Source organism: Hoplias malabaricus, chromosome 4 (assembly GCF_029633855.1).
Source record: "Hoplias malabaricus isolate fHopMal1 chromosome 4, fHopMal1.hap1, whole genome shotgun sequence".
Classification (NCBI taxonomy): domain Eukaryota; kingdom Metazoa; phylum Chordata; class Actinopteri; order Characiformes; family Erythrinidae; genus Hoplias; species Hoplias malabaricus.
This window is the reverse complement of record NC_089803.1, coordinates 33,717,206-33,739,685: the sequence shown is the minus strand read 5'-3', so window position 1 is coordinate 33,739,685 and position 22,480 is coordinate 33,717,206. Positions and strand designations below refer to the sequence as shown.

At 38.2% G+C, this 22,480-nt stretch overlaps 2 protein-coding genes across 3 annotated transcripts; one reads left to right on the top strand and one right to left on the bottom strand.

Annotated features, from left to right (window-relative positions):
• The first annotated feature begins 1 nt into the window (after nt 1).
• On the top strand, nt 2-19,268 carry morc2 (MORC family CW-type zinc finger 2). 2 transcript variants are annotated; one of them, XM_066669487.1, is made up of 27 exons: nt 2-138; nt 1,065-1,240; nt 7,136-7,189; nt 7,313-7,347; nt 7,471-7,539; nt 7,648-7,738; nt 7,903-8,011; nt 8,173-8,332; nt 8,428-8,539; nt 8,662-8,787; nt 8,878-8,957; nt 9,070-9,152; nt 12,196-12,281; nt 13,083-13,223; nt 13,314-13,468; nt 13,571-13,699; nt 14,064-14,169; nt 14,304-14,436; nt 14,515-14,601; nt 14,720-14,998; nt 15,308-15,613; nt 15,760-15,820; nt 16,306-16,444; nt 16,554-16,730; nt 16,939-17,032; nt 17,262-17,450; nt 18,232-19,268. In XM_066669487.1, the coding sequence occupies exons 2-27, from the start codon at nt 1,173-1,175 to the stop codon at nt 18,298-18,300; spliced, it is 3,138 nt and encodes a 1,045-aa protein (XP_066525584.1). In that variant the 5' UTR covers nt 2-138; nt 1,065-1,172; the 3' UTR covers nt 18,301-19,268. The 2 variants fall into 2 exon arrangements, with proteins under 2 accessions (XP_066525584.1, XP_066525585.1); XM_066669488.1 differs by having other exon boundaries at nt 11-186.
• A 2,048-nt stretch (nt 19,269-21,316) lies between these two features.
• LOC136695013 (glucose-dependent insulinotropic receptor) lies at nt 21,317-22,255 on the bottom strand. The gene has a single exon (XM_066668827.1). It carries the CDS (start codon nt 22,253-22,255, stop codon nt 21,317-21,319), a length of 939 nt encoding a protein of 312 aa, XP_066524924.1.
• Between the last annotated feature and the right edge of the window lie 225 nt (nt 22,256-22,480).

Sequence of the window (22,480 nt, the reverse complement as noted above, 5' to 3'; positions counted from 1 at the left end):
TATGTGGAGTGGTGAATGTTCGCGGCCTGCGGAGTGGACCTCTCTGTGTTCTCGGACCAGGAATAAACAAGACTGACTCCTCACTGCACTACTAACACACTGGAGACAAATACACCGAGGGCCCTGGATAAGTTAATGGTTTGAAACGTTGCAATAACCGTTACGTTTTTTTCTAGCTGCACACAGGTATTTGAATACTGTAGTTGGCTAACGTTAGCTAGCTAGCTGCTTGTGAATGAGGATGAGCCATGTCCAAGTGTAGAAATGTTAGACCATTAGTTCACCAGAGCCAATGTAGGAGACATGGCTGACTTCGTTTTTGTAACTCAAGGCTAACAACCAGCCTAGTCCCTCAACAACTTATACTGCTAATGTGTGAATGTTAAGACCAGGTTTATTTAGATAGTGACTTAAACTGCAGTGAGTGGGCCCTGCTGCATGGCCCGTGTTTAGTCCAGAAGGCCCTGAAACACTAACCCCGCCTCAGTGTGGCCCAGATGCAGCTTAACTTGGAGGCTGAATTGTCTCACTGATGATTGGAATTAACTTTCACATCATTGGGCAAGAGTAGCTTGCTCAGGGGTTGTATGAACACATGCTGTCAATGGAGAAGAAGAACTGATGCACACTTGTGCCTCACAGTATGATAACATATTTTGTCTTGAAGTTTTAAACCTTTGCAGGGGTGCTGAAATAGCCAGGTTTCTGTGGTACAGTGTAGCAAAAGACATTTAAGGCAGTGTGCTGAAATAAACAAGTGTAGTTTTTTGTGTGTGTTTATTTTTTTGCTTGTTTGTTTTTTTATTCAGCTACTTCAAAAAGAGAGAAATTACTTGAAAAAAATGTTATGTTCAGTACTGTCTAATTTGGACATGTTTTGAGATCATGCATATGAGCTGCATGATTGGTGCATTTTAGTCTATGCACTTACAAAGAAGAAACATTATGCAGAAACCAAAAATATGATTGAATTTTGATGATTTTTTTAAAATTATTTTTAGAAACATAGGTTTTATATCTGAGACTTCAATTCCAAGTTTCCCTCTTGTCTTGTCCTGTTAAAGGTGCCGAAGGACTGCATTCCCAAATAAGGCACATCACTTGGAAAATATGTAAAGGAGAGAAGAGTCCAGTTTGCCAAGAGTGGTTTTCTTTATTATTTGCTTAAGACAATGGCCTACTCAAACTATAGCACATTAAACCGTGCTCAGCTCACCTTTGAGTACCTGCACACAAACTCGTAAGTATCACTGTGCTTTTTGAGTGAGTGACAGAGTGTTTGATGTGTCTGACAAATTTATATCAGTTTTTAAGAAAATATTTTGGATATTCATTCATATTTGTACATTACAATATGTTATCTCAGTATCAGGACGTAAGTTTAAAAAAGAAAAATCTAGCCTGTTTCAGTGGTGAATCTCATTCCAGATGTTCCTGACTATTTATTTCCATAAGACCAAGATCAGAACCTTGTGGAACCATGTTGTGTTTGTCTGTTTGTGAGACGTTATAAGGTCTTGATTTACAGATTTTAGTTTCCCACACATTCTACAGTAAGTGGCTCTTGTTGGAAATGAATCTTTTTTAAAATTTTTATTTTAAAACTTATTTTAATTGAGTGATGTTGTTGATGAAGCGGGGTGGCACAGTGGTGCAGCAGGTAGTGTCACAGACACAGCTCCAGGGACCTGGAGGTTGTGGGTTCAAGTCCTGATTGTGTGACTGTCTGTGAGGAGTTTGGTTTGTTCTCTCCGTGTCCGTGTGGATGATTACCTGCATGTCCTCTGGGTGCTCCGGTTTCCTCCCACGGTCCAACAAACACAGGTTGGTAGGTGGATTGGCAACTCAAAAGTGTCTATAGGTGAGAATGTGTGTCACCCTGTGAAGGACTGGCACACCCCTCCAGGGTGTGTTCTCACCTTGAGCCCAGTGATTCTGGGTAGACTCTGGACCCACCGAGACGATGAAATGGATAAATGGTTACAGACCATGAATGAATGAAAGTATGTTGATGAAGCTTTTTGAAGAGGTTTGTTTTGGCTTAAGGCTGTCTTGAAAGAAGTTTTATCTTCAGTGTGGCCAGTTATATTATGATTTAAAAATTTGAGTAAATAGGAAGGGCAATACATTGACCATTAATTACAAGAAATAATATTAAAAATTGTGAAAAATCTTCATCAAGAGCATAGCTGTAGACAATTAGGAAAACAGCAACAGACCAAACATGTAGAAATTTACATGCACGTGTAATGCTTGTCATATGGAATTGTGTCACCTTGTTGGCAGAGTTGGTTCTTTGCCAACATGCTACAAATACTCACTGATATTATTATAATTATTTTTTTTGAGAATTTGATGTTTTTTGCTAGATTTGTCATGCTTAAAATTGAATCAGGTAACTAGATGCCATACCTTTACCAGTTTCATATTTTTAGCAGTTGACATGGAACATAAATACATTTTTTCAGTATTTGAGGTTTGTTGCATCATTTGAAGCCAGTATTTCATATGTAAACCTATATTACACTTAGCCACTCGCATATTTAGCTGTTACTAGCATAGCTCACATATCTCATAATTTTTCACTCAGTTGCTTTCATGTTTCACTCAAGCACTGGAGTAAGTCACTCAGCCAATTTTATATTTCAAGTTATTGAGAGCTTTAACCCAGCCATTGGGAAATTTGAATCACCTTTTTTTTTTTTCACTTTACCATTAACTGCTTTACTTAGTTATTGACATGCTTCCAATAACCACTAGCTACTGGTTAGGCACAGTAATACATAGTGAACTAATGACATAGTTACTATACTGTATTAAATGACATATAGTTGTTGCAGATAACATATGGCTCACATCAAAAGAGAAGCTTTTTTTATATAGACAAATGTTAAGTAGGGACGCATAAATACCATTATTTTTTCAAACTGAGTACGAGTACAAATATGTGTATTTTTGTACTTGCCAATACTGATACTTAGAATTACGCAATCAGGAGCATTATTTAAGTTTGTAGTTACTAATTAAAGCAATTTTTAAATTAAAAACTATTGTTAATTTCTGGAACAGTGCATTTTTATTTAGCATTTTCCCACATTACACCATCAATAATAAGAATTTCCCTCTGCGATAATTTAAGTATCTGTCTATCTATAAATTAGTAACATAAGATGCAACAAGCTGTTGATATGCATTTGCAGAGTGTTGTGCATCTTTCCAATATTCCTTTATATCCAGTGTTTATTTAAGGGCAGCAGCTTGATCTATGGCATTGGATCCAATTCAAAATTCACAGGCAGAGAAAATAATTTAGTTTGAGGAAAAACCACGTCAGGCAACGAACAGTGCTCTCATAAACTGGAAAACATTTCCTTGGAGGAAAATACACTTTGAGTGAAGAAAAATTCACCTTGTTCGAGGACAGTCAAAAAAGTGTAGCATACTCACTGCTCTCGGGTTCTCCCTGCAGTCCGCTTTGCTTGGGTTGCCATCACAGATTGTGAAATACTTCCAGATCGCCAACATTTTGAATTTTCTGTTCATCAGAGCAGCAATGTGCACAAGGTATCAGATGTTGGTATCGGAGCCTTGTTTGCGATTGAGTATGAGTAAATGACCATGGTATCAGGCAAATGCATGATACCAGTATCGGCATTCATGCATCTCTAATTTTAATGTTTTTGTTTAGTTTAGACACAATCTTACTACATGTTGAACTCTTTAGCTTGGAAAACAAGTCAGGTACTGAAGAATTATAACAAACATGATTTGTTCACTATGTTTTTTGTTTTATTCCATTAAATGGAAATAAAAAGCTTAGTACAAATTGCTATTGAGCATTATGCTCTGAGGCTTCCCATGTGCTGTTTACCTAAAGCTGTTTCTGCACAATTGAACAAAACTTATTTTAAAATCTGCTTTGCATGACTTTGCCTTATCTTTAAGGAACTGGTATTCACCGGCTAGATTTGTCAACATATGTATTAAGACTGTGGGCTATACATAAGGACATAAAACCCTGAAAACAAAAAACCTTTTAGATTGCCTGTAAGACACTGCATCATGACATCACATTCCCAGTAACTGCAAAAATAGTCTGTTTTTTCATCCAAATTGTCATAATTATTTTTTATTGAATTATGTTTTAACAGAATAGGCAAGACTGCTTATTATTGATGGATGTTGTATTACATGACCAGGCGAAGCCTGGCAGTTCAATCCAGTCTCAATGGGCAATGCATATTTTGTACTATATAATTTATACTTATATCATTTTAAAATAAAATGTTGGGAACATCAAATAATTTCTCTAAAATCACTTAATATTTTCAAGATGTATATAACAATTTCATGAATCATACATAAATGTTGAGTAACACAAAATGTGTTTGGGAATAAGAAAGTTGTTTAATGTAAAGTGTTTTGTTTGTTTTCATCACATTTTTTTGGAAAAGTTTAATATAGCTGTATTCTGACTACTTTCTCTGCATATATATGCATTTATGTCTAAAAAAGGGCATGGCCAGTTCCAGTTTGTGAAGAACAATGTAAAGTTATAACCATGAAAACATTCCTGTGAACACTCGGTACCACATCTGGAAAAAAAGCCTTTGCCTCTTTTTTAATACTTGTTACATCATCATTAGTAGTAACTACAGGCTTTTCTTAAGGATTATATACTGAAGAGACCATCCATGACCATTCCTTGAGGAAAAAAAAAAAAGAACAGCATGTTCTTAAGGGTTGCCCTAAAACATTTTGGAGACGTCTGTAATCTGGCTATGCTTTAGTTTAAATAATCAGATGTTATGTTACATGTGTTCTGCAGATTTTTTTATTCAGTGTCACTTTCCAAACTATGCTTAATTACTATGTTGTTGTACTGGCCTCACTGAATATTCCCTTACACAGGCACATTTAGCTGCTGAGAAACAGTAGTTTTTGGTTAACCATCCATAAAATATGATGAAAAATTATTTATAGGAAGCAGAGCTGTCACTGCTGCAGCTTGCATTTTTCCCTTTAGGCTTGAAAAGTGCTGTTGACAATGGTAGACAGGTTTTGAACAGCTAACACTGGGTATCTCAAATTGTAACAAATTTGATGTAAATATTTGGTAAAAAGAGCGAGGGGGACACTCCAAAGAAACGCACCATATACACATGTGGACAAAATTGTTGGTACCCCTCAATAAAGAAAAGTTTATGAAAGAAAAACCCACAATGGTCACAGAAATAACTTGAATCTGACAAAAGTAACAATAAATAAATATGCTATGAAAATTAACCAGTGAAAGTCAGGCGTTGCTTTTCAACCATGCTTCAACAGAATTATTTAAAAATATAATGATAGTACCTTTAACTTAATATTTTGTTGCACAAGCTTTTGAGGCAATCAAACAATTCCTGTGACTCTCAATGAGACCTCTGCACCTCTCAGCAGGTATTTTGGCCCAATCCTCATGAGCAAACTGCCTTTTCCAGACCGCATGTTTCAGCTTCTTCCAAAGATGCTCAATAGGATTTAGGTCAGGGCTCATAGAAGGCCACTTCAGAATAGTCCAATGTTTTCCTCTTGGCCATTCTTGGGTGTTGTTAGCTGTGTGTTTTGGGTGATTATCCTGTTGCAAAACCCATGACCTGCGACTGAGACCAAGCTTTCTGACACTGGGCAGCACATTTCTCTTTAGAATCCCTTGATAGTCTTGAGATTTCATTGCACCCTGCACAGATTCAAGACACCCTGTGCCAGATGCAGCAAAGCAGCCCCAGAACATAGCTGAGCCTCCTTCATGTTTCACAGTAGGGACAGTGTCCTTTTTCTTGATGTGCTTCATTTTTCCATCTGTGAACATAGAGCTTATGTGCATTGGCAGAAAGTTCAATTTTTGTCTCATCTGTCCAAAGGACATTCTCCCAGAAGCTTTGTCAACATGTAGTTTGGCAAATTCCAGTCTGGCTTTTTTATGATTTGTTTTCAACAATGATGTCCTCCTTGGTTGTCTCCCAAAGTCCACTTTGGCTCAAACAACGACAGATGGTGCTATCTGACACTGATGTTCCTTGAGCTTGAAGTTCATCTTTAATCACTTTAGAAGTTTTTCTGGGCTCTTTTGTTACCATTTGTATTATCTCTCTTTTTGATTTGTCATCAGTTTTCCTCCTGAGGCCAAGTCCAGGGAGGTTGGCTACAGTCCCATGGATCTTAAATTTCTGAATAATGTGTGCAACTGTAGTCACAGGAACATCAAGCTGCTTGGAGATGGTCTTATAACCTTAACCTTTAACATATTTGTCTATAACTTTCTTTCTAATCTTCTGAGACAACTCTTTCCTTCGCTTCCTCTGGTCCATGTGTACACACCATGTCACCAAATAGCACAGTGACTACCTGTAGCCCTATGTATAGGCCTACTGACTGATTACAAGATTGTAGACACCTGTGATGCTAATTAGTGGACACACCTTGTTTTAACTTGTCCCTTTGGTCACATAATTTTCAGGGGTACCATCATTTTTGTCCAGGCCTGTTTAATGAGTTTACTTTTTAAAATAATTCTGTTGAACCATGGTTCAACTTCATTGTCAGATTTTCATTTGTTCATTTTCATAGAATTTTTACATGAGACAACTGGAGCAGTTTGTTCATGAGGATTGGGCCAAAATACCAGAAATTGCAGAAATTCATTGACACTCACAGGAATCGGTTGATTGCAGTGATAGCCTCAAAAGTTTGTGCAACAAAATATTAAGTCAAGGGTACCATCATTTCTGTTCAGGACTGTTTCATGAGTTTATTTTTTTAAATAATTCTGTTGAGGCATGGTTGAAAAGCAATGTCTGACTTTCACTGGTTAATTTTCATGGCATTTTATTTATTGTTGCTTTTGTCAGATTCAAGTTATTTCTGTGACCATTGTGGTTTTTCTTTCATTAATTTTCATTAGCCTAACTTTTAATAACATTAATAAAGTGTGGAGAAATGTGGTTACGTGATGTAATTTTTTGATGTTATGACAAAGTAGTTTGTTGTTTGACAAAGCAGCCTGTCATTTCTTTAGTTATTTGCATCTTCACACTTGTCTAGAAAAACACATTGGTTCTAACAAATATTTTTGTCTTACTGATGCCAACAGGACAACACATGAGTTTCTTTTTGGTGCTTTGGCAGAGCTAGTGGACAATTCAAGGTATTAGCCCTGTTTTCCCTTGGTAAATATTATAATTATAGTATAAAAAAGTGGACCTGCTTGGAGTTTTGTGCAGTTTTCAATTTGTATGATATCAACACATTTTTTTTTTCTTATCTCCAGAGATGCAAATGCTACAAGGATAGACATTTATACAGGTACTGTATAAAGTTGTCACACAGTAGAGATTATTCATTAACACAGTTGAAAATGTCAAGCGTTAATAATTAAAAAACAATCATGTATATTTTTTATCATGCACACCCATGTTGGAAATTCAGAGAAAAGACCAGACCTCCGTGGAGGCTTTATGCTTTGTTTCTTGGACGATGGGACTGGCATGGATCCTGGTGAGTATAATATTTATCTAATTAATCCACCAAATCTGATTCCAACAAAACATTACAGCACACATAATGTCTAAATTATAGTAAGTTAGAGGAATTGCCTTTGAACAGGTGAAGCAACACACGTCATTCAGTTTGGCAAATCCAGCAAGAGGTTCCCTGAGTCTACTCATATTGGCCAGTATGGAAACGGCCTTAAGTCGTAAGTACTTTTCATACGTATTCCGTGTATGAAGTGCATGGTCCTTATTTGTGTACTTACGAAAGTAAAATTAGATATTATATATAGTTGTTTTTCATAATTTTTAATATTTTATTTGTATCTTGTGGATACTTATTAATTAACAGTCTAAATATTTCTTTCAGTGGCTCAATGCGTATAGGCAAAGACTTCATCCTCTTCACAAAAAAAGATGACAAGTTAACCTGTTTATTTTTGTCCCGGACTTTTCATGAAGAAGAGGGTCTGGATGAGGTAGGAATACATGTTAGCCTAACATTAATATCATGTTTTTTCACTGTCCTCCTCGTGGAATTTTGTGCAAATAGTCATACATGTCTATTCACCTTGACAGGAGTAACAAATAAACAAAAAACAAAATTAAAATAAAACAAATTTATGATTTTATCACACAGGTAATTGTTCCGTTACCCAGCTGGGATGCAAAGACTCAGCAGCCCCTTACTCAAGACCCTGAAAAGTATGCTATAGAGACAGAGCTTATCTTCAAATACTCACCTTTCAAAAGTGAAGAGCAGCTCTTCCAGCAGTTTAAGAAAATTGAGGGACCCAGTGGTATGAATTCTAAATTCACGATTGACAATATTTTCATTTGAACATTATCAAGTTTAAAAAAAAATGTAACACACTAAACTGTGTGTTTTATGTAGGTACACTGGTCATAGTTTATAATCTGAAGCTAATGGACAACAGAGAGCCTGAGTTGGATGTGCAGACAGATCACCAAGACATACTGATGGCAGGGACACCAGTGGAGGGAGTGTGAGTATATTCAGTACTCTTGCACTTCTACTTTATAACACTGAGTAAAGGACAAATCCAGAAAGTCTCTCCATCTGTAACTCTTCTGCTGTAGTAAAGCTTATGGCTTTTATTTGAAACAGCAAACCTGAAAGAAGGTCATTCCGTGCCTATGCAGCTGTCCTCTACATTGATCCGAGGATGAGAATATTTATTCAGGGACACAAAGTCAGGACCAAGAGACTATCATGCTGTTTGTACAACCCTAGGTACACACACAACACATCAGCACACATACACCCTAAATAATAGAGAAGAATAATATGATGTCTCCTAACACAGTGTTTACTTTCTTGTAGGATGTATAAATACACATCGACACGCTTTAAAACACGCGCAGAACAAGAAGTAAAAAAAGCTGACCACCTTGCCAAACTTGGTAAGTAATTTGAGACACGGCTGTTCTCTGTACTGTACTGTCCCATTCTTATCCAAGAAGAAATATAGATAGTTTTTGTAAATTATATTTCGTCCTCCTTTTTTTCCCTCAGCTGAAGAGAAGGCCAGAGAAGCAGAGAGTAAAGCTCGCGCTCTGGAATTAAAGTTGGGTGATGATTTGTCCAAAGAGGCCAGGGTGAGATACCACAACCAACTGATGAATCAAGCAAAGTCATTAGATATGTGTCCCACTGTGCAATTGGTATCAGTTAACATAGCACCAATAATTTGCAATTTTATTTTTTAACTACCAGGTTTCACCAATAGTTTTAGGATTATTAGCTCACTACACAATGTAGATAAATATTATAAACAATTCACACATACTGAACATTCTGACTTTGTAAAACATACACCAAACTAATTCAGTTATTGGTGCAAATTGCATATTTTGCAGATCAATTGGTTTAAAAATTATGGGATCTTCCTGTAACTTGCATTTAGTCTAAAAGTGAAAATAAAACTGCAGTTAAAAGCTGTGTTTAAAGTCTTAGTAACCTGTTGATTAATAAAAAGTAAGCATGGCCCCAGCAAGAGACTTCTCAGTGGAAACTTGGAAATTATAATAAAACACTTTCATGAATGAACTCCAATACTAAGGTGTGGTAAAATATGCAGGTTGTTCCCGGTAGTTTAATCTGGTGCAAGTATAAAAAAAATGACCAGCTTTGTGTAGACTAAGGCCCTGTTCACACCTAGCATTAACATACGTCCTGGGTGATACAATCATAAGTGGACAGTACATTGATTAAGTGTGAACGGGGTACATTTCAAGGACACATTGTACTCAGATTATTCAAGCCATGTTATATGACCACATTATTCCTGAAACATGCCTCTAAGTTTTTCTCACAATAATCTAAAAATATATTTAGTTTCAACCTGTATATATTTGGAAAGTAGACTATTCTGGGTTTCTGGTGGTGCATTAATATTTCTGGGACAAAGAAATCACTTGGAGAGTTATTTGTTTTTATGAAAATTGTGTTTTATTTCACCCTTGAGATCTTAGACTCTATGTTCCTCCAAAGAAAAATAATGTGAGAAATCTGATCACAAGCCATCACAGAAGGCACCTTTAAATGCCAGATGAGAAAGGCTATGTGTTTTGACAGTCATTTGTGAACTGATCACCCAAGACCTAAATTAATGCATATTAAGTGTGAACAGGCCTAAGAAAGATGTTAAAACATCAGGAGAGAAAACTCAGATTTTATGGACATTTTCAACTAAATACAATGCACATAGAACACAATGAAATGAAACAGTGTTTCTCCAGGACCAGGTGCTTTCAAGAACCAATATGTCTTGATAATAGTTAATGCACAACAAAACCAATGGGCAGAAACAGGAGTCAATATTTGTGACAGAACTGTATTGTCAACTAACAACTAAACATGAAAACATGGTAAATCTGAGCTGAAGATAAGCTGTCATAGTGTGGATGATTGGATGAAAGCGACTTTACAAACCTGGGTGGTATGTGGTGACTCCGTTATATTTGCCAAATGTATTATAAAAGCAACACAGGGTAATACTGATATAATTTATGTGTGTATTATACACAAATCCACAAAAGTTAAAATATTAAAATAATTATATTTAGATTAAATGGCAAAGGCTCACCAATGCTACAAACTATATGTTGTTTAATTTTAATATGTTTATACTGTTAAGTGTAATAGTGAACTTTAAATGTAAAACTGTTAAAGCACTCAGAGTAGTATGTATATAAGTACCATTTCCAGAAACACTGTTTAAAACTACACTAAAAAGAAAGACTTATAATCTGTTTTGTTTTTTTTACTTTTATTTACCTGATAAAAGTACAAAATATTTTAATTGACAAACCTATTTGTATTTTATAAGTATAAAAATATATAATGTGTTGCCTACAACACACAAAAAAAAAAAAAAAAAAACTTGTGGGAGAGGCAAAATTAGACTGATTTGACGTAGTAACACTTTTGGAAGCTTCCACAATTAGCAGTTTAACTGGCAACAGGTGAGGTCATCAAAACTGAGTGTAAAAGTAACATGCACCAGAAGCCTACGCTGTGTTCAAAATAACGCTCTACTCACCATTTCCCATATTTCTCACTATATAGTACACTGTTATATAGTACACTGTATAGTGAACTGAATTAGGGTAGCATATTGTTTTATGGGTATCCGATAGGGTACCTCAGTGGGGCACTATTTATTTGCAGCGTTAAGGATTGTTTGAGTTCACTGAACACAAGTTCTAAATGTCAGAACCCCACAAAATAGTGCACTAGTACAGTGAATAGGGCATTGTATTAGACACATCTTTAGTCTTTTTAAGCATGGATCGTCTTAGTTTGCCACTTTGTGCCAAACGTCGTAATTTTAGTCAATTCAAAGACAATGTTTCTCAGCACAAGACACTAAAGAATTTTAGTCCTTCAATTTCAAGAAATGCAGCATAAAACTGTATTATCCATCGAAAAAGTCATTTATTAATTTTCCAGAGAAATGTTGTAGCATTATCTGGGTCAAAATCACCTGAGATGGAATGAAAGTCGGTGGCAATGTGGATAGTTGTTATCCACATATATGTAAATGTACCACAGATCCAAAGGATTATATTGGTATTTTAGAGAGCTGTCTCCTATGGCAAATGTATGACACATAATCTATAGGAGAATTAGTTAACAACAGTCTCAGACTGTTCGGGTAGCAAAAACAGGCAAACTTTCCACTTGCGAAACTGCAACAATTAGAATCTTCAACACCCAAAGGTGATGTGGCTTAGTGGTAAACATTCCTCTGTCCCAGTGTTTTGAGTGTTTTGCCAGCATCAATTTAAAAATGTTTTTAAATTTAACAAACATAATTATGTTTGATACTGAAAACACAAAATCCTTTTGTCTTTTTGCCTGTTAAATAAAAGTTCAAGTGGATTAACAAATTACAAATTTTAGCATTTATTGCATATACCTCAATTATTTCAAATATACATTTTATATATACTTTCAAACACACTGTTGAACTTGGACCATTGAAATAAATTTCCTGTTAGTATCAGCTACAAAATATTAAAATATCGGTCAGCCGCAATGTATGGTAAACTAAGGCTGGTGAGACTGCATGAAGGTATATGCTCAATTATACAAACAGAACATTAAAGTTCTCCTCTGATTCTCATTTGCTTACAGGCTGCGTTGAGAAAGGCCCAAGATTCAGCTTCTGCATTACGTGTAGAAGCCAACAGAAAGCAAGCAATTTATGCATCTAAACAGAAGTAATACATGTTTATGTATCTGCATAAATACACATGCACTTACATATACACAGATCAGCCAAAACTATAAAATGACCACCTTTTTTACACACATTTTCTATTATATCAGCTTGACTGTTTGATATTTGTTTTTTTTCCCCATTTTCCATCTGTTGCTCTGCATGCTTTTTAGTCCCCTTTCACACTGGTTTTCAGTGGTCAGGACCCCCAAAGGATCATAATAGAGCAGGTATTATTTGGGTGGTGGAACTTTCACACCACTGGAGTGATAGGTCACGTATTGTGTCCTTTGTCCACTGATGAAGGACTCAAGAACGACCAACACAAACTCTGCAGCAAGAAATTAGCTTCTGACTCTTCTCTAACTTTACATTTACAAAGTGTTCTAGTAAGGTTGGTGTGTCTAATCGAGTGGACAGTGGGTGGCACAGTATTTAAAAATCCAGCAGCATTGCTGTGTCTGATCCACTCTTGTCAACACAAAACATTAGTACACCAGTACCATTAAGTCAGTGTCACTGCAGCTCTGAGAATGATCCACCAGCCTAAAAAATGTGTTATGTGTTGTTTCTGACTATTGAGACAATGAACATGGGGCTACCAGTATTGAGAGCAACATGTGCACCATAGTCTTTAATGGTAGGACAGCGAGCGTAGAAAAAAAGAAGGTAGTTTCAATGTTTTGGCTGGTCACTGTATACTTTCTCATGCAAATGTGTAATGCACCTAGATATAGATGCCAAATGAACTAAAATAGTCAATGTGTTGAAAGGATACCAATTTTGTTGATGTTTGTTACAGGGCACTAAAGGAGCCCAAAGAGCTTACCTTCATCTTTGGTGTAAACATTGAAAGGAGAGACCAAGATGGCATGTTCATCTACAATTGCAGTCGGCTCATAAAGATGTATGAGAAGACTGGGCCACAGCTGGAGGGAGGAATGTATGTCTGCAAAAAAGTCTTATTTGGATGTTTAGGCTAATGCTAATTATCAGGTGCTGGTTGACTCTGCTGTGTTTCTGAATGTTTCAGGGCTTGTGGTGGGGTAGTAGGTGTTGTGGATGTCCCATATCTTGTGTTGGAGCCAACACACAACAAGCAAGACTTTGCAGACGCTAAAGAATATAGACACTTACTTAGAGCAATGGGAGACTATCTTGCTCAGTATTGGAAGGACATTGGTGTAGGTGCGTGCCTGTTTGTGTATGCTTAATGAGCCTTTAAAGTACACTAGATGTCAAGAATGTATCCCAAAGGAACTGACTGATCATATTTCTTTCATCAAACAGCCCAGAAAGGTATAGTGAAGTTCTGGGACGAGTTTGGGTATCTATCAGCCAACTGGAACGCTACCCCTTCAAACGATATCAGGTATCGACGACGCAGGGCAATGGAGATTCCTGTCACAATACAGTGTGGTAAGAGCACATTCACAACAAAGTCCTAAAAAGAAACTTTGTCATTTCCGTGACCTTGTTGGCAGTGCCCCAATCATTTATCTCCTGTCATAGAAGACCAGATTCTTCCTACCTTAGAATAAAAACAGACCTATAAACCTGACACTTAAACCCATTTATTTTTTCAACAATTTAACTCTTTAAACTACTTTTAAAAGTATCTGTTCACTGTCATATTGCCTACAAACATACACTACTAATCCGGTAAACATGTTTTAAACCTATTAAAATGTTTTTAATGATTTCAAATGATTATATATTTTCTCTAAATGTAATGATTTCTTTATCCTCTGATTTGTCTCATTGTTTCTCAATCTTATCTCAGATAAATGTCTGAAATGGCGTACACTGCCATTTCAGATGGATGCTGTGGATAAGCGTTACCCAGACAGCTGGGTCTGCCTCATGAACCCTGATGGAACACAGGACAGGTAAAAAAAAAATAAATAAACTGAAGAAGGCTTCCAGCCCTGAGTGTTATAACTGTTATATAAGTTCTTGTTTTTGCACATTGTTGTTAGGAATGTTTGTCTATTGCCCTGTTCTCACTTTCTTTGTCACGCAGGTGTGATGCTCCTGAGCAGAAGCAGAATTTACCTCTTGGTGTTTTGAAAAAAGACAACAAATCCTCAGAGGACAAACAGAAAGAGCTCTCTGAAAAAATCCGTCAACAGCAGGAGAAATTAGAAGCCCTACAGGTACTTAATCTAAACATTGAATAGAGTTAAATGCTGTAAATTGTTGTCAGTTGGATTCATTTTACGCATTTGTCTCAGAAAACCTCCACTGTAAAGTCAGCATCAGATGTGAAACAGCTCCCTCTAGAAGTCAGTGCAAAGCCTGTAGAGGAGCGCACAACTCAGGTAATATATTAGAATGTTTCACATTTCATTGGACGCATGTGTGATTTTAATTTATTTATTTATTTATTTTTTTAAACTATACTGTGGATATGAAACTTTTTTTTATTCTACCTTTTAGGCTGCTACTCGGTCATCCCAACGCACAGTAGCTCGACCACGGTCACCACCTCTACCGGCTGCAGTCAAAAGAGCAGTCAGTCAGTCACCTGCCACTAGAACTCCACCCCCTAAACCTCCATCACGTCCAACTAGAACTCCTGCTCCTCCCCCTCCAGCCAAAGCCAAAACAACACCTGCTCCATCTCCCAAAACAGGAAAACCCACCTCTAAAACTGTGGCAACACCTCCACCTTCAAAACAACCAGCTCGCAAGAGCACAACCCAAAACCGCAGTACAGTAAGTATTAAAAAAACATTCTGTAGCATCAGTTATTGGCTTTCTGTAGATAGCATTTTGAATAGCCAGAACTAGAAGTCTCAAATATAATACTCCTTTTTATTTTGGTTTTGAGGCTTTCATAATAGTATAGATGTCCAGCTGAGATCCTAAGAGGCATATTTCCACATCAGCTTGTGATTTAATTGCTCAGATACACTTGATTGAACTGAGGAGTTAATTAACAGAGAGGCAGAGCAGGGAAGTCAGCAAACTTTTCTGACTTCTATTAAGCTTTTTAAGTGACAGACAATTTGTGTTTTGTTTCAGCCATCTTCTACAAAGACAGCCAACAAACAAACTTCAGCTGCAAAGAAAGGAAGTGCTAAAAAGGGCAAAACACAAGATGAGGAAAAAGATGATGAGGAGAAGGAGGAGGAGGAAGAAGAAAGTGAAGAAGAAGAAGAAGAAGAAGAGGAGGAGGAGGAGGAGGAAGAAGAAGAGGAGGAAGAGAGTGAAGAAGAAGAAGAGGAGCCACAACCTAAGAAATCAAAGTTTGCAGGGCCAGTCCAGAGTCGTGGAAAGGGAGCCGTAGAGAAGAAAGTTATTGCAGCCAAACAAACAAACAACACAGAGGTACATTCACCCTGCTGCTATACATATTGAGGCCTCTCAGCAGATAATACAATCTTCATGCATAGAGATATAATAAAATTGATTTATATATGATTACACATCTTATTCAGTGCATTTAAAAACTAACCTTGAGTTTTCTTCCTTAGAGAGTCAGCAATAGCACTGAAGACGATTTAAAACAAGATACAGTAAAAAATGCCCATAAAGGTATTAACATTTTATAAACATACCTTTACATTAAAACTGCACTATGTTCCAAATTATAAGTTTCTTGAAATATGGAGAGCTCTTCAGTAAAAATGTGTGACTACGTGCAACCATGCAGAAGTATTGTGCTTGGTTGGGCTTCAAAACCCTTCCAAAGGCAGATAACACTTTTAACATCTTAAAAACTGAATATATATATATATATATATATATATATATATATTTGGCAACTTCATAAAATGAATATATTAATAAGTGCATAAGCATTAATAATACATTAAAACCTAAGAAAAAAAATATTTTGTGAAATCCAACAGTTTCCAGCTTTTAAGTGAACCCATGCTAGCACACAGACACCTAGTGCAATCCTGTTTTGTTCACATTTACCAAATTGTCATCTTCAGTACAGTTTTAATACAGAGTCACAGACACGCAAAATCTTGACTTGTGCAAACTATGAACGTTTGTTTGTGTGTGATTTTCAGATAAAGGCATACAAGTTGAAGCGAAGGTAAATGGAGAATGGTTCACTGGTCGAGTGACTGCAGTAGAGACAGGAAAAGATAGTGTGCGCTGGAAAGTGAAGTTTGATTATGTCCCTATGAACACTCCACGAGATCGCTGGTATGCACAGAAATATACACAACTTGTTTGTTGTGAGGAGTTATGACATAAATTATTCATTATTGGCCATACCTTGAGCTTCTGCAATGTTTTTTTTTTTTTGCATCAGGGTATTTAAAGGCAGTGACGAAGTTCGCCTCATGCGCCCTGCTTCACCAGAATCACGGAGTCCAGACACAAATCAGGTTCCTGGACGGTCTGTAACTCCACCCACTGCAGCCGAACCTGATACAACTCAGAGTGGGCCAAGCAGGGAAACTACAGAGGGCCTTGTAACAATGATGAGGTGGGTGTGGATCTGTGAATGTGAGTACTTATAAACATGTGTAAATGAGATTCATCAATTAATGTGTCCTGTTCTTTTATGTATTTTGTTTTGCTGTTTCATTCATAATTTGAAACTATGATGACATGTGATTTAAGTATAAATCACAGTACGAGTTTTCTGTATTACTGCCAGTTTTACTGCATTACTTTATCTTCATTTATTCTAGGACATTGCTGAGGTACTTCTTCCCACCAGATTTCCGAATCCCAAAAGACTCTCTGAACACAATGAGTGCTGAGGACCTTGTGGCATTCCCTATTGTGAGTAAATCACACTTGTGTAATTCTGATTCCTTGTATATCGGGTTCACTGAAACTTTCTAGTGAACAATAGCACAGCTTTGTGCTCTTTATTATTTTCTGAAATATCCGAGAAAATCGGATCTGTGAACTATGACCTGTAAACTGTGATAATCAGTAATTATTTTTCATATTTCCTCACTTACTGCATAACACATTTTCAGCAGTATCTCTGTTATGTGTATTGCAGAAAGAATATTTCCAGCAATATGAGTCAGGGCTGCAGAGTCTGTGTAACTCATACCAGAGTCGTGCTGAGTCTCGAGCCCGAGCAGTGGAAGAGAAGAGCAGTGGAGCAGAGGCCAGACTTAGAGAGTCTGAGGAAAAACTTCGCAAACTCAGAACCAACATTGTTGCGCTGCTGCAGAAAGTACAGGAGGTCTGAGCTACATGCTTCTTTCTCCCACAGACAGACACACACACACAAATCATGCAGTAGTAACCACAAAAAAATCCTATTATAATTCCTATTAATGTTATATACTAATACAATTTATAAATACAAGTATTTAACAGTGGGCGGCACGGTGGTGCAGCAGGTAGTGTCGCAGTCACACAGCTCCAGGGTCCTGGAGGTTGTGGGTTCGGTTCCCGCTCCGGGTGACTGTCTGTGAGGAGTTGGTGTGTTCTCCCCGTGTCCACGTGGGTTTCCTCCCACGGTCCAAAAACACATGTTGGTAGGTGGTTTGGCGACTCAAAATTGTTCGTAGGTGTGAATGTGTGAGTGTGTGTTGCCCTGTGAAGGACTGGCGCCCCCTCCAGGGTGTATTCCTGCCTTGTGCCCAATGATTCCAGGTAGGCTCTGGACCCACCACGACCCTGAACAGGATAAGCGCTTACAGATAATGAAGGAATGAATGAATGAATTTATAAATACAAATATTTAACAGTGGGCGGCACAGTGGGGCAGCAGGTAGTGTTGCTGTCACACAGCTCCAGAGGTCTGGGGTTGGGGGTTCGAGACCTGCTGTTTGTGAGGAGTTTGGTGTGTTCTCCTTGTGCCGCGTGGGTTTCCTCCAGGTGCTCTGTTTTCCTCCCACAGTTCAAAAACACATGTTGGTAGGTGGCTTGGTGACTCAAAGGTGTCCATAGGTATGATGTTTATACATTTATCTTTTTAGTTGCTCATTTTGCTTTTTTTCTGGATGTTTTTAATGTAGGATATTGAAATCAGCAGTGATGATGAACTGGATGCCTACATTGAAGATTTGGTCACCAAGGGCGAGTGAAACACTGCGGCCATGTCCACATCTCTGCCCGTCCTGCCTTGTTTTCAATTAATCACGGTCATAGTTACTTTACTTCTTTATCCCTCTGTTCCATGCAGGTCATTTTTGTTTGTTGAAAGACACTTTATTTCATTTTTTCCTCTGCTGCTGCCCTGACATTACAATTCAGGCAGTATTTTCATGACTGGATGAAAAAACCTTCCCTGTTGTTAACTACTTACAATAAATACTTTTTTCTTTTTATGGACCAATGGAGCTGAAAAGCCTAACAAAGTTTCACAGAAAGTGGCGTCTCCTTCTGTTATTTGGATTTATATTATTGCATCTTTGATTTGGTAGGTGCTCACCAACTTGGAAGTTTAAAGCCTTATCCCAGCCAGCTCTCACTAACCCCAGAGTAAAACAGTATGGGCTTTCAAAATGAAGGCCTTTGGCAAATCAGTGTAACTGTTAGTGGCTTCGGAGAATGTCTTTGCTGATTCCTGGTCGCTGCTACTTTTTTTTTTTTTTTGTCTCTACTTTCAGTGACTTCCAGTTGCTTGTGTCCATATGATTATGGGGTCAGTATGACAGATATTCTCCAGTTCTGAATAAATATAAATCCGTCTCTCCCTCCCGTTCATGACATGTTGTCACATCTTTATATCTAAGTATATTTTTAAACGGTTTTAAAAAAAATAAATGTTCCAATAAAAATTTAGGATGTATACAGTGTTGTGTTGTTGTGTTGCACTGCTATGCAAGTTATTTCTGTATTTTCTGCGGTTTAAAGTGTAAATCACATATCCCACATTGTGTTCAGTGCTCTGTAAAATGGTCAAAATGTAATTTTAGTTTCAGTCAGTGAAAACCCTTTTATAATAATTCTTATGCTACACATCAGTAGTATAGTTTTACAAGAAAATGTGATATAATTTTCATACAAGTTTTTTTAATAATAATTTAAAAAAACATTACTGCGTTAAATAAAAGGGTAATTAAGTCATTATGCAGTTTAACTTTTCATTAATTAATGAAATAATTTACCAATGATATTTAAATGTGTACATCGTGGATATACAAAAATGTCCATAGGTTTGAGTGACTGGGTGAGTGTAGTGCCCTGTGATGGACTGGTGCCCTGTCTGTTGTGTATTCCATCCAGAGATTGCCGGTGGGCTCCAGACCCACCACGGCCGTGAACAGGATTTACATTTGCAGAAAAAGAAAGCATGAACATGTTTTACCAATTTCAAAAGTAATTTATTGTCTATTTGTTAAAAATTACCTTTACATTTTTTCATATTTTTTAAATGGATATTTTATTATAAGTGAATGGACATGCTAGTAATTCCAAGTAATTAAAACTTGATTTTTTGTTTGCTAGATCATGTCCAAAAAGTGGCACACTGCGGCCTTCACCTTTCCAGTTCATTGAAAAATGTTACTGTGAGAAAGATCTACCTTCATTATGGGTGATGAATAAAACAAAAGCTGTCCAATTAAAAACACGTATCTCTCAAAATAGCAACATAACAGGAGAAAGGAAAAGGCTTCTTAACTTTAGGTCAGAGTCAGTTTTAAAAGATCTTATTCAGAGTACTTTGGCAGCATTTCTATTGGTCCATTCAAACAGTGTGAAGGACTGCTTCTGCTTCAAATGACTTGGCAAACAAAAAATGGAGATACATGTTTTAAACTGGAGAGCGGAAAAATGCTTGTATTTAATCGTGAACAATAGTCATGCATTTATTAACAGACTTTTTACAGGATGAAAATGTGAAGCATGATTTTATTTAAAAATAAAGCTGCTACTTAAGCAAAAAAGAAAAAAAAACTAATGAATGTACAGTCTTGTTCGTATGTTTGATACAATGTGAAAATATGTCTTAATGTTGATTACAAATAGGCCACTGAATAGTGCATTATGCATAAAAGGCCATATGCTTCCTCACTCCACCAGCACTTTCTCATAGAGAAAGGTGTTTTTTTCAAAGTTTGAATAAGTTTGTAGGTTTAACCATCTTCTGTGTAAATCAGAGAGCTCAGAGACCTTTGAAGACTCACGTATCCTTAGAGCCCTTTGAGATGCTTAAAACTGCTTCTGATGCTGGTTTCACTTGGCTGGACAACACTCTGGAACAGAAGAAAAATGCATGTTACTGACAACATATAACAAATACACTGCAGTACTCCAAACCAACAGCATGTTTTTACTGAAAATTGTACATCCGACCAGAAAACACAAATAATATTTTTATACATTTATTTAATATATATATATATATATATACTCATATACTCTGATTACATATAGAATGATATGTGAAAGGGGGATTTTAAATGTGATTATGAAAGTCAAACTGCAATGTTTGCTTCCAGCACTAGAATTACTCTACTAGTCACTCTTATTCTGTGCTGCCTGGAGCTGGGAAAAGCTGGATTAGCATTTCCTCCACAGTAAGAGGGTTTTCTCCATTTCTGTGAATCTGTTTTAAACAAAGTGGTCTGATGTGAAATACTTGACTATATACAAAAACTGCACTGAACAGAAACTTGTTTCCAGGTTTACTTCCATTCTAATATTATTATATATCAATATTATACATAGCTCAGGAAACAGATGCATGTTGACATTTGAACAGTGCCTTATCAGGTGATGAAAATAACTGCAGTTCCCCATTTAACTGCCAATTATACAAGCCAATCCCTGCTCTGGTTCTGCAAAAGGGAAATACTAAAATGAGTGGGGCAGGACAGCAGATAGTTATCAACTGTGCTTATATATTTTTGTATGACCAATATACTGTTCCAAAACTGTGTGGGAATCAGAGTGGGTCAGACTCTCAGCATCATACCACTTTGACAGAGGGTTTACATCACAACAGTTCAGACAGTGAGGGGAATGTGCTGCGATTCCCTTTGAGCCTTCGTGATCTGTGTGAGTGAGGGGGAATCAGTGAAATGCGCAGTGCAGCCTGAAAGAGAGAGAGAGAGAGAGAGAGATTTGGGGGCAGGGGGCGCCTCTCATATCACTTCACTCTCTCTCCGCAGTGCTGACGAGGTGGTGGGAAATGTGGGGCAGGGGGCAATACACTGTCTGGGACCTGCGCTTGGTGGTGCCCCTGCAGCCGCCCCTCCACACGTTGGTCCAGACAGCGCGGCGGAGAGAGGGGCTGCCCCAGATGTAGAGCGCGGGCGTGCTAAGCGCGTTGAAGCGCGCCATGATGGCGAAGGCGTTGGTGGCCTCGTTCCTGAAGCGCAGGCCTCCGCTGCTGAGGTAGCGCACCATGATGTTGATGAAGGACGGGCACCAAAGCGACAGGAAGCAGATGACCACGAAGACGATGATGCGCAGCGACTCCTTCTTGCTCTCGCGCTCGGGGCTCGGGGCCTCGCGCGCCAGCTGGTGCTTGGCGATGACGTAGAGCTTGAGGGTCATGAGCACTTTGAGGAGCACGATGAGCTGCAGCGTCATGATGCCGAAAGCGCTCATCTTCACCGCCTGCGCCACGGGCAGCGCGCACTGCACGGCCAGGAACAGGTACGTGTAGAGCCAGCAGAAGGCGCAGCACGCCACCACGAAAGCGCGCGAGACGAAGCGGCGGTAGAAGAACGGGTGGCACACGGCCATGTAGCGGTCGAACTGCGCGAAGAGGAACGTCATCACGTTGACGCCCATGAAGGAGGGCAGGATGTAGAAGGTGCCATTGCGCGAGGGGTAGCCCTCTTGCACGTCGAACAGGCCCAGGTAGTACACGGACAGCCCCGTCAGCGTGTCGCTCACGCTTGTGTTCAGCATGAAGACGAAGCGGTTCTGCGTGCGCAGCGAGCGCGTGCTCAAGATGCCCAGTACCACCGAGCCCGCCAGCAGCGCCGAGCACGTGGCGAACACGAGGTGGTACAGGAAGATAAAGTAGTCGCCCACGCTCCTGAAGTCCACCGAAAGCGGGATGCTCGAGTTCAGGAGGGACATTCTTTCCCTCCGTGACTCTCTGCATGCGCTTATCAGGGAGCTTGATGAGGGGGGTCCACTCTTATGAAGCTCACAAGACAGGTCTGTAGGGACAGGGGTCTATAGATCAGATGATGAAGGGTTACAGCACAGGGCGCCACAGAGAATTCACAGTCCCAACACTGATCCCGCTCACTCTTTTTTAGACACATGGTAAACATGGGTGCTGTAAGATGGTCTCATGGG

Coding starts and splice junctions, on each gene's coding strand:
- morc2 (XM_066669487.1), top strand. CDS start 1,173: ATGGCCTACTCAAACTATAGCACATTAAACCGTGCTCAGCTCACCTTT. Junction 8,958..9,069: donor TGACCACCTTGCCAAACTTG/GTAAGTAATTTG, acceptor TTTTTCCCTCAG/CTGAAGAGAAGGCCAGAGAA. Junction 13,224..13,313: donor CCACAGCTGGAGGGAGGAAT/GTATGTCTGCAA, acceptor TGAATGTTTCAG/GGCTTGTGGTGGGGTAGTAG.
- LOC136695013 (XM_066668827.1), bottom strand. CDS start 22,255: ATGTCCCTCCTGAACTCGAGCATCCCGCTTTCGGTGGACTTCAGGAGC.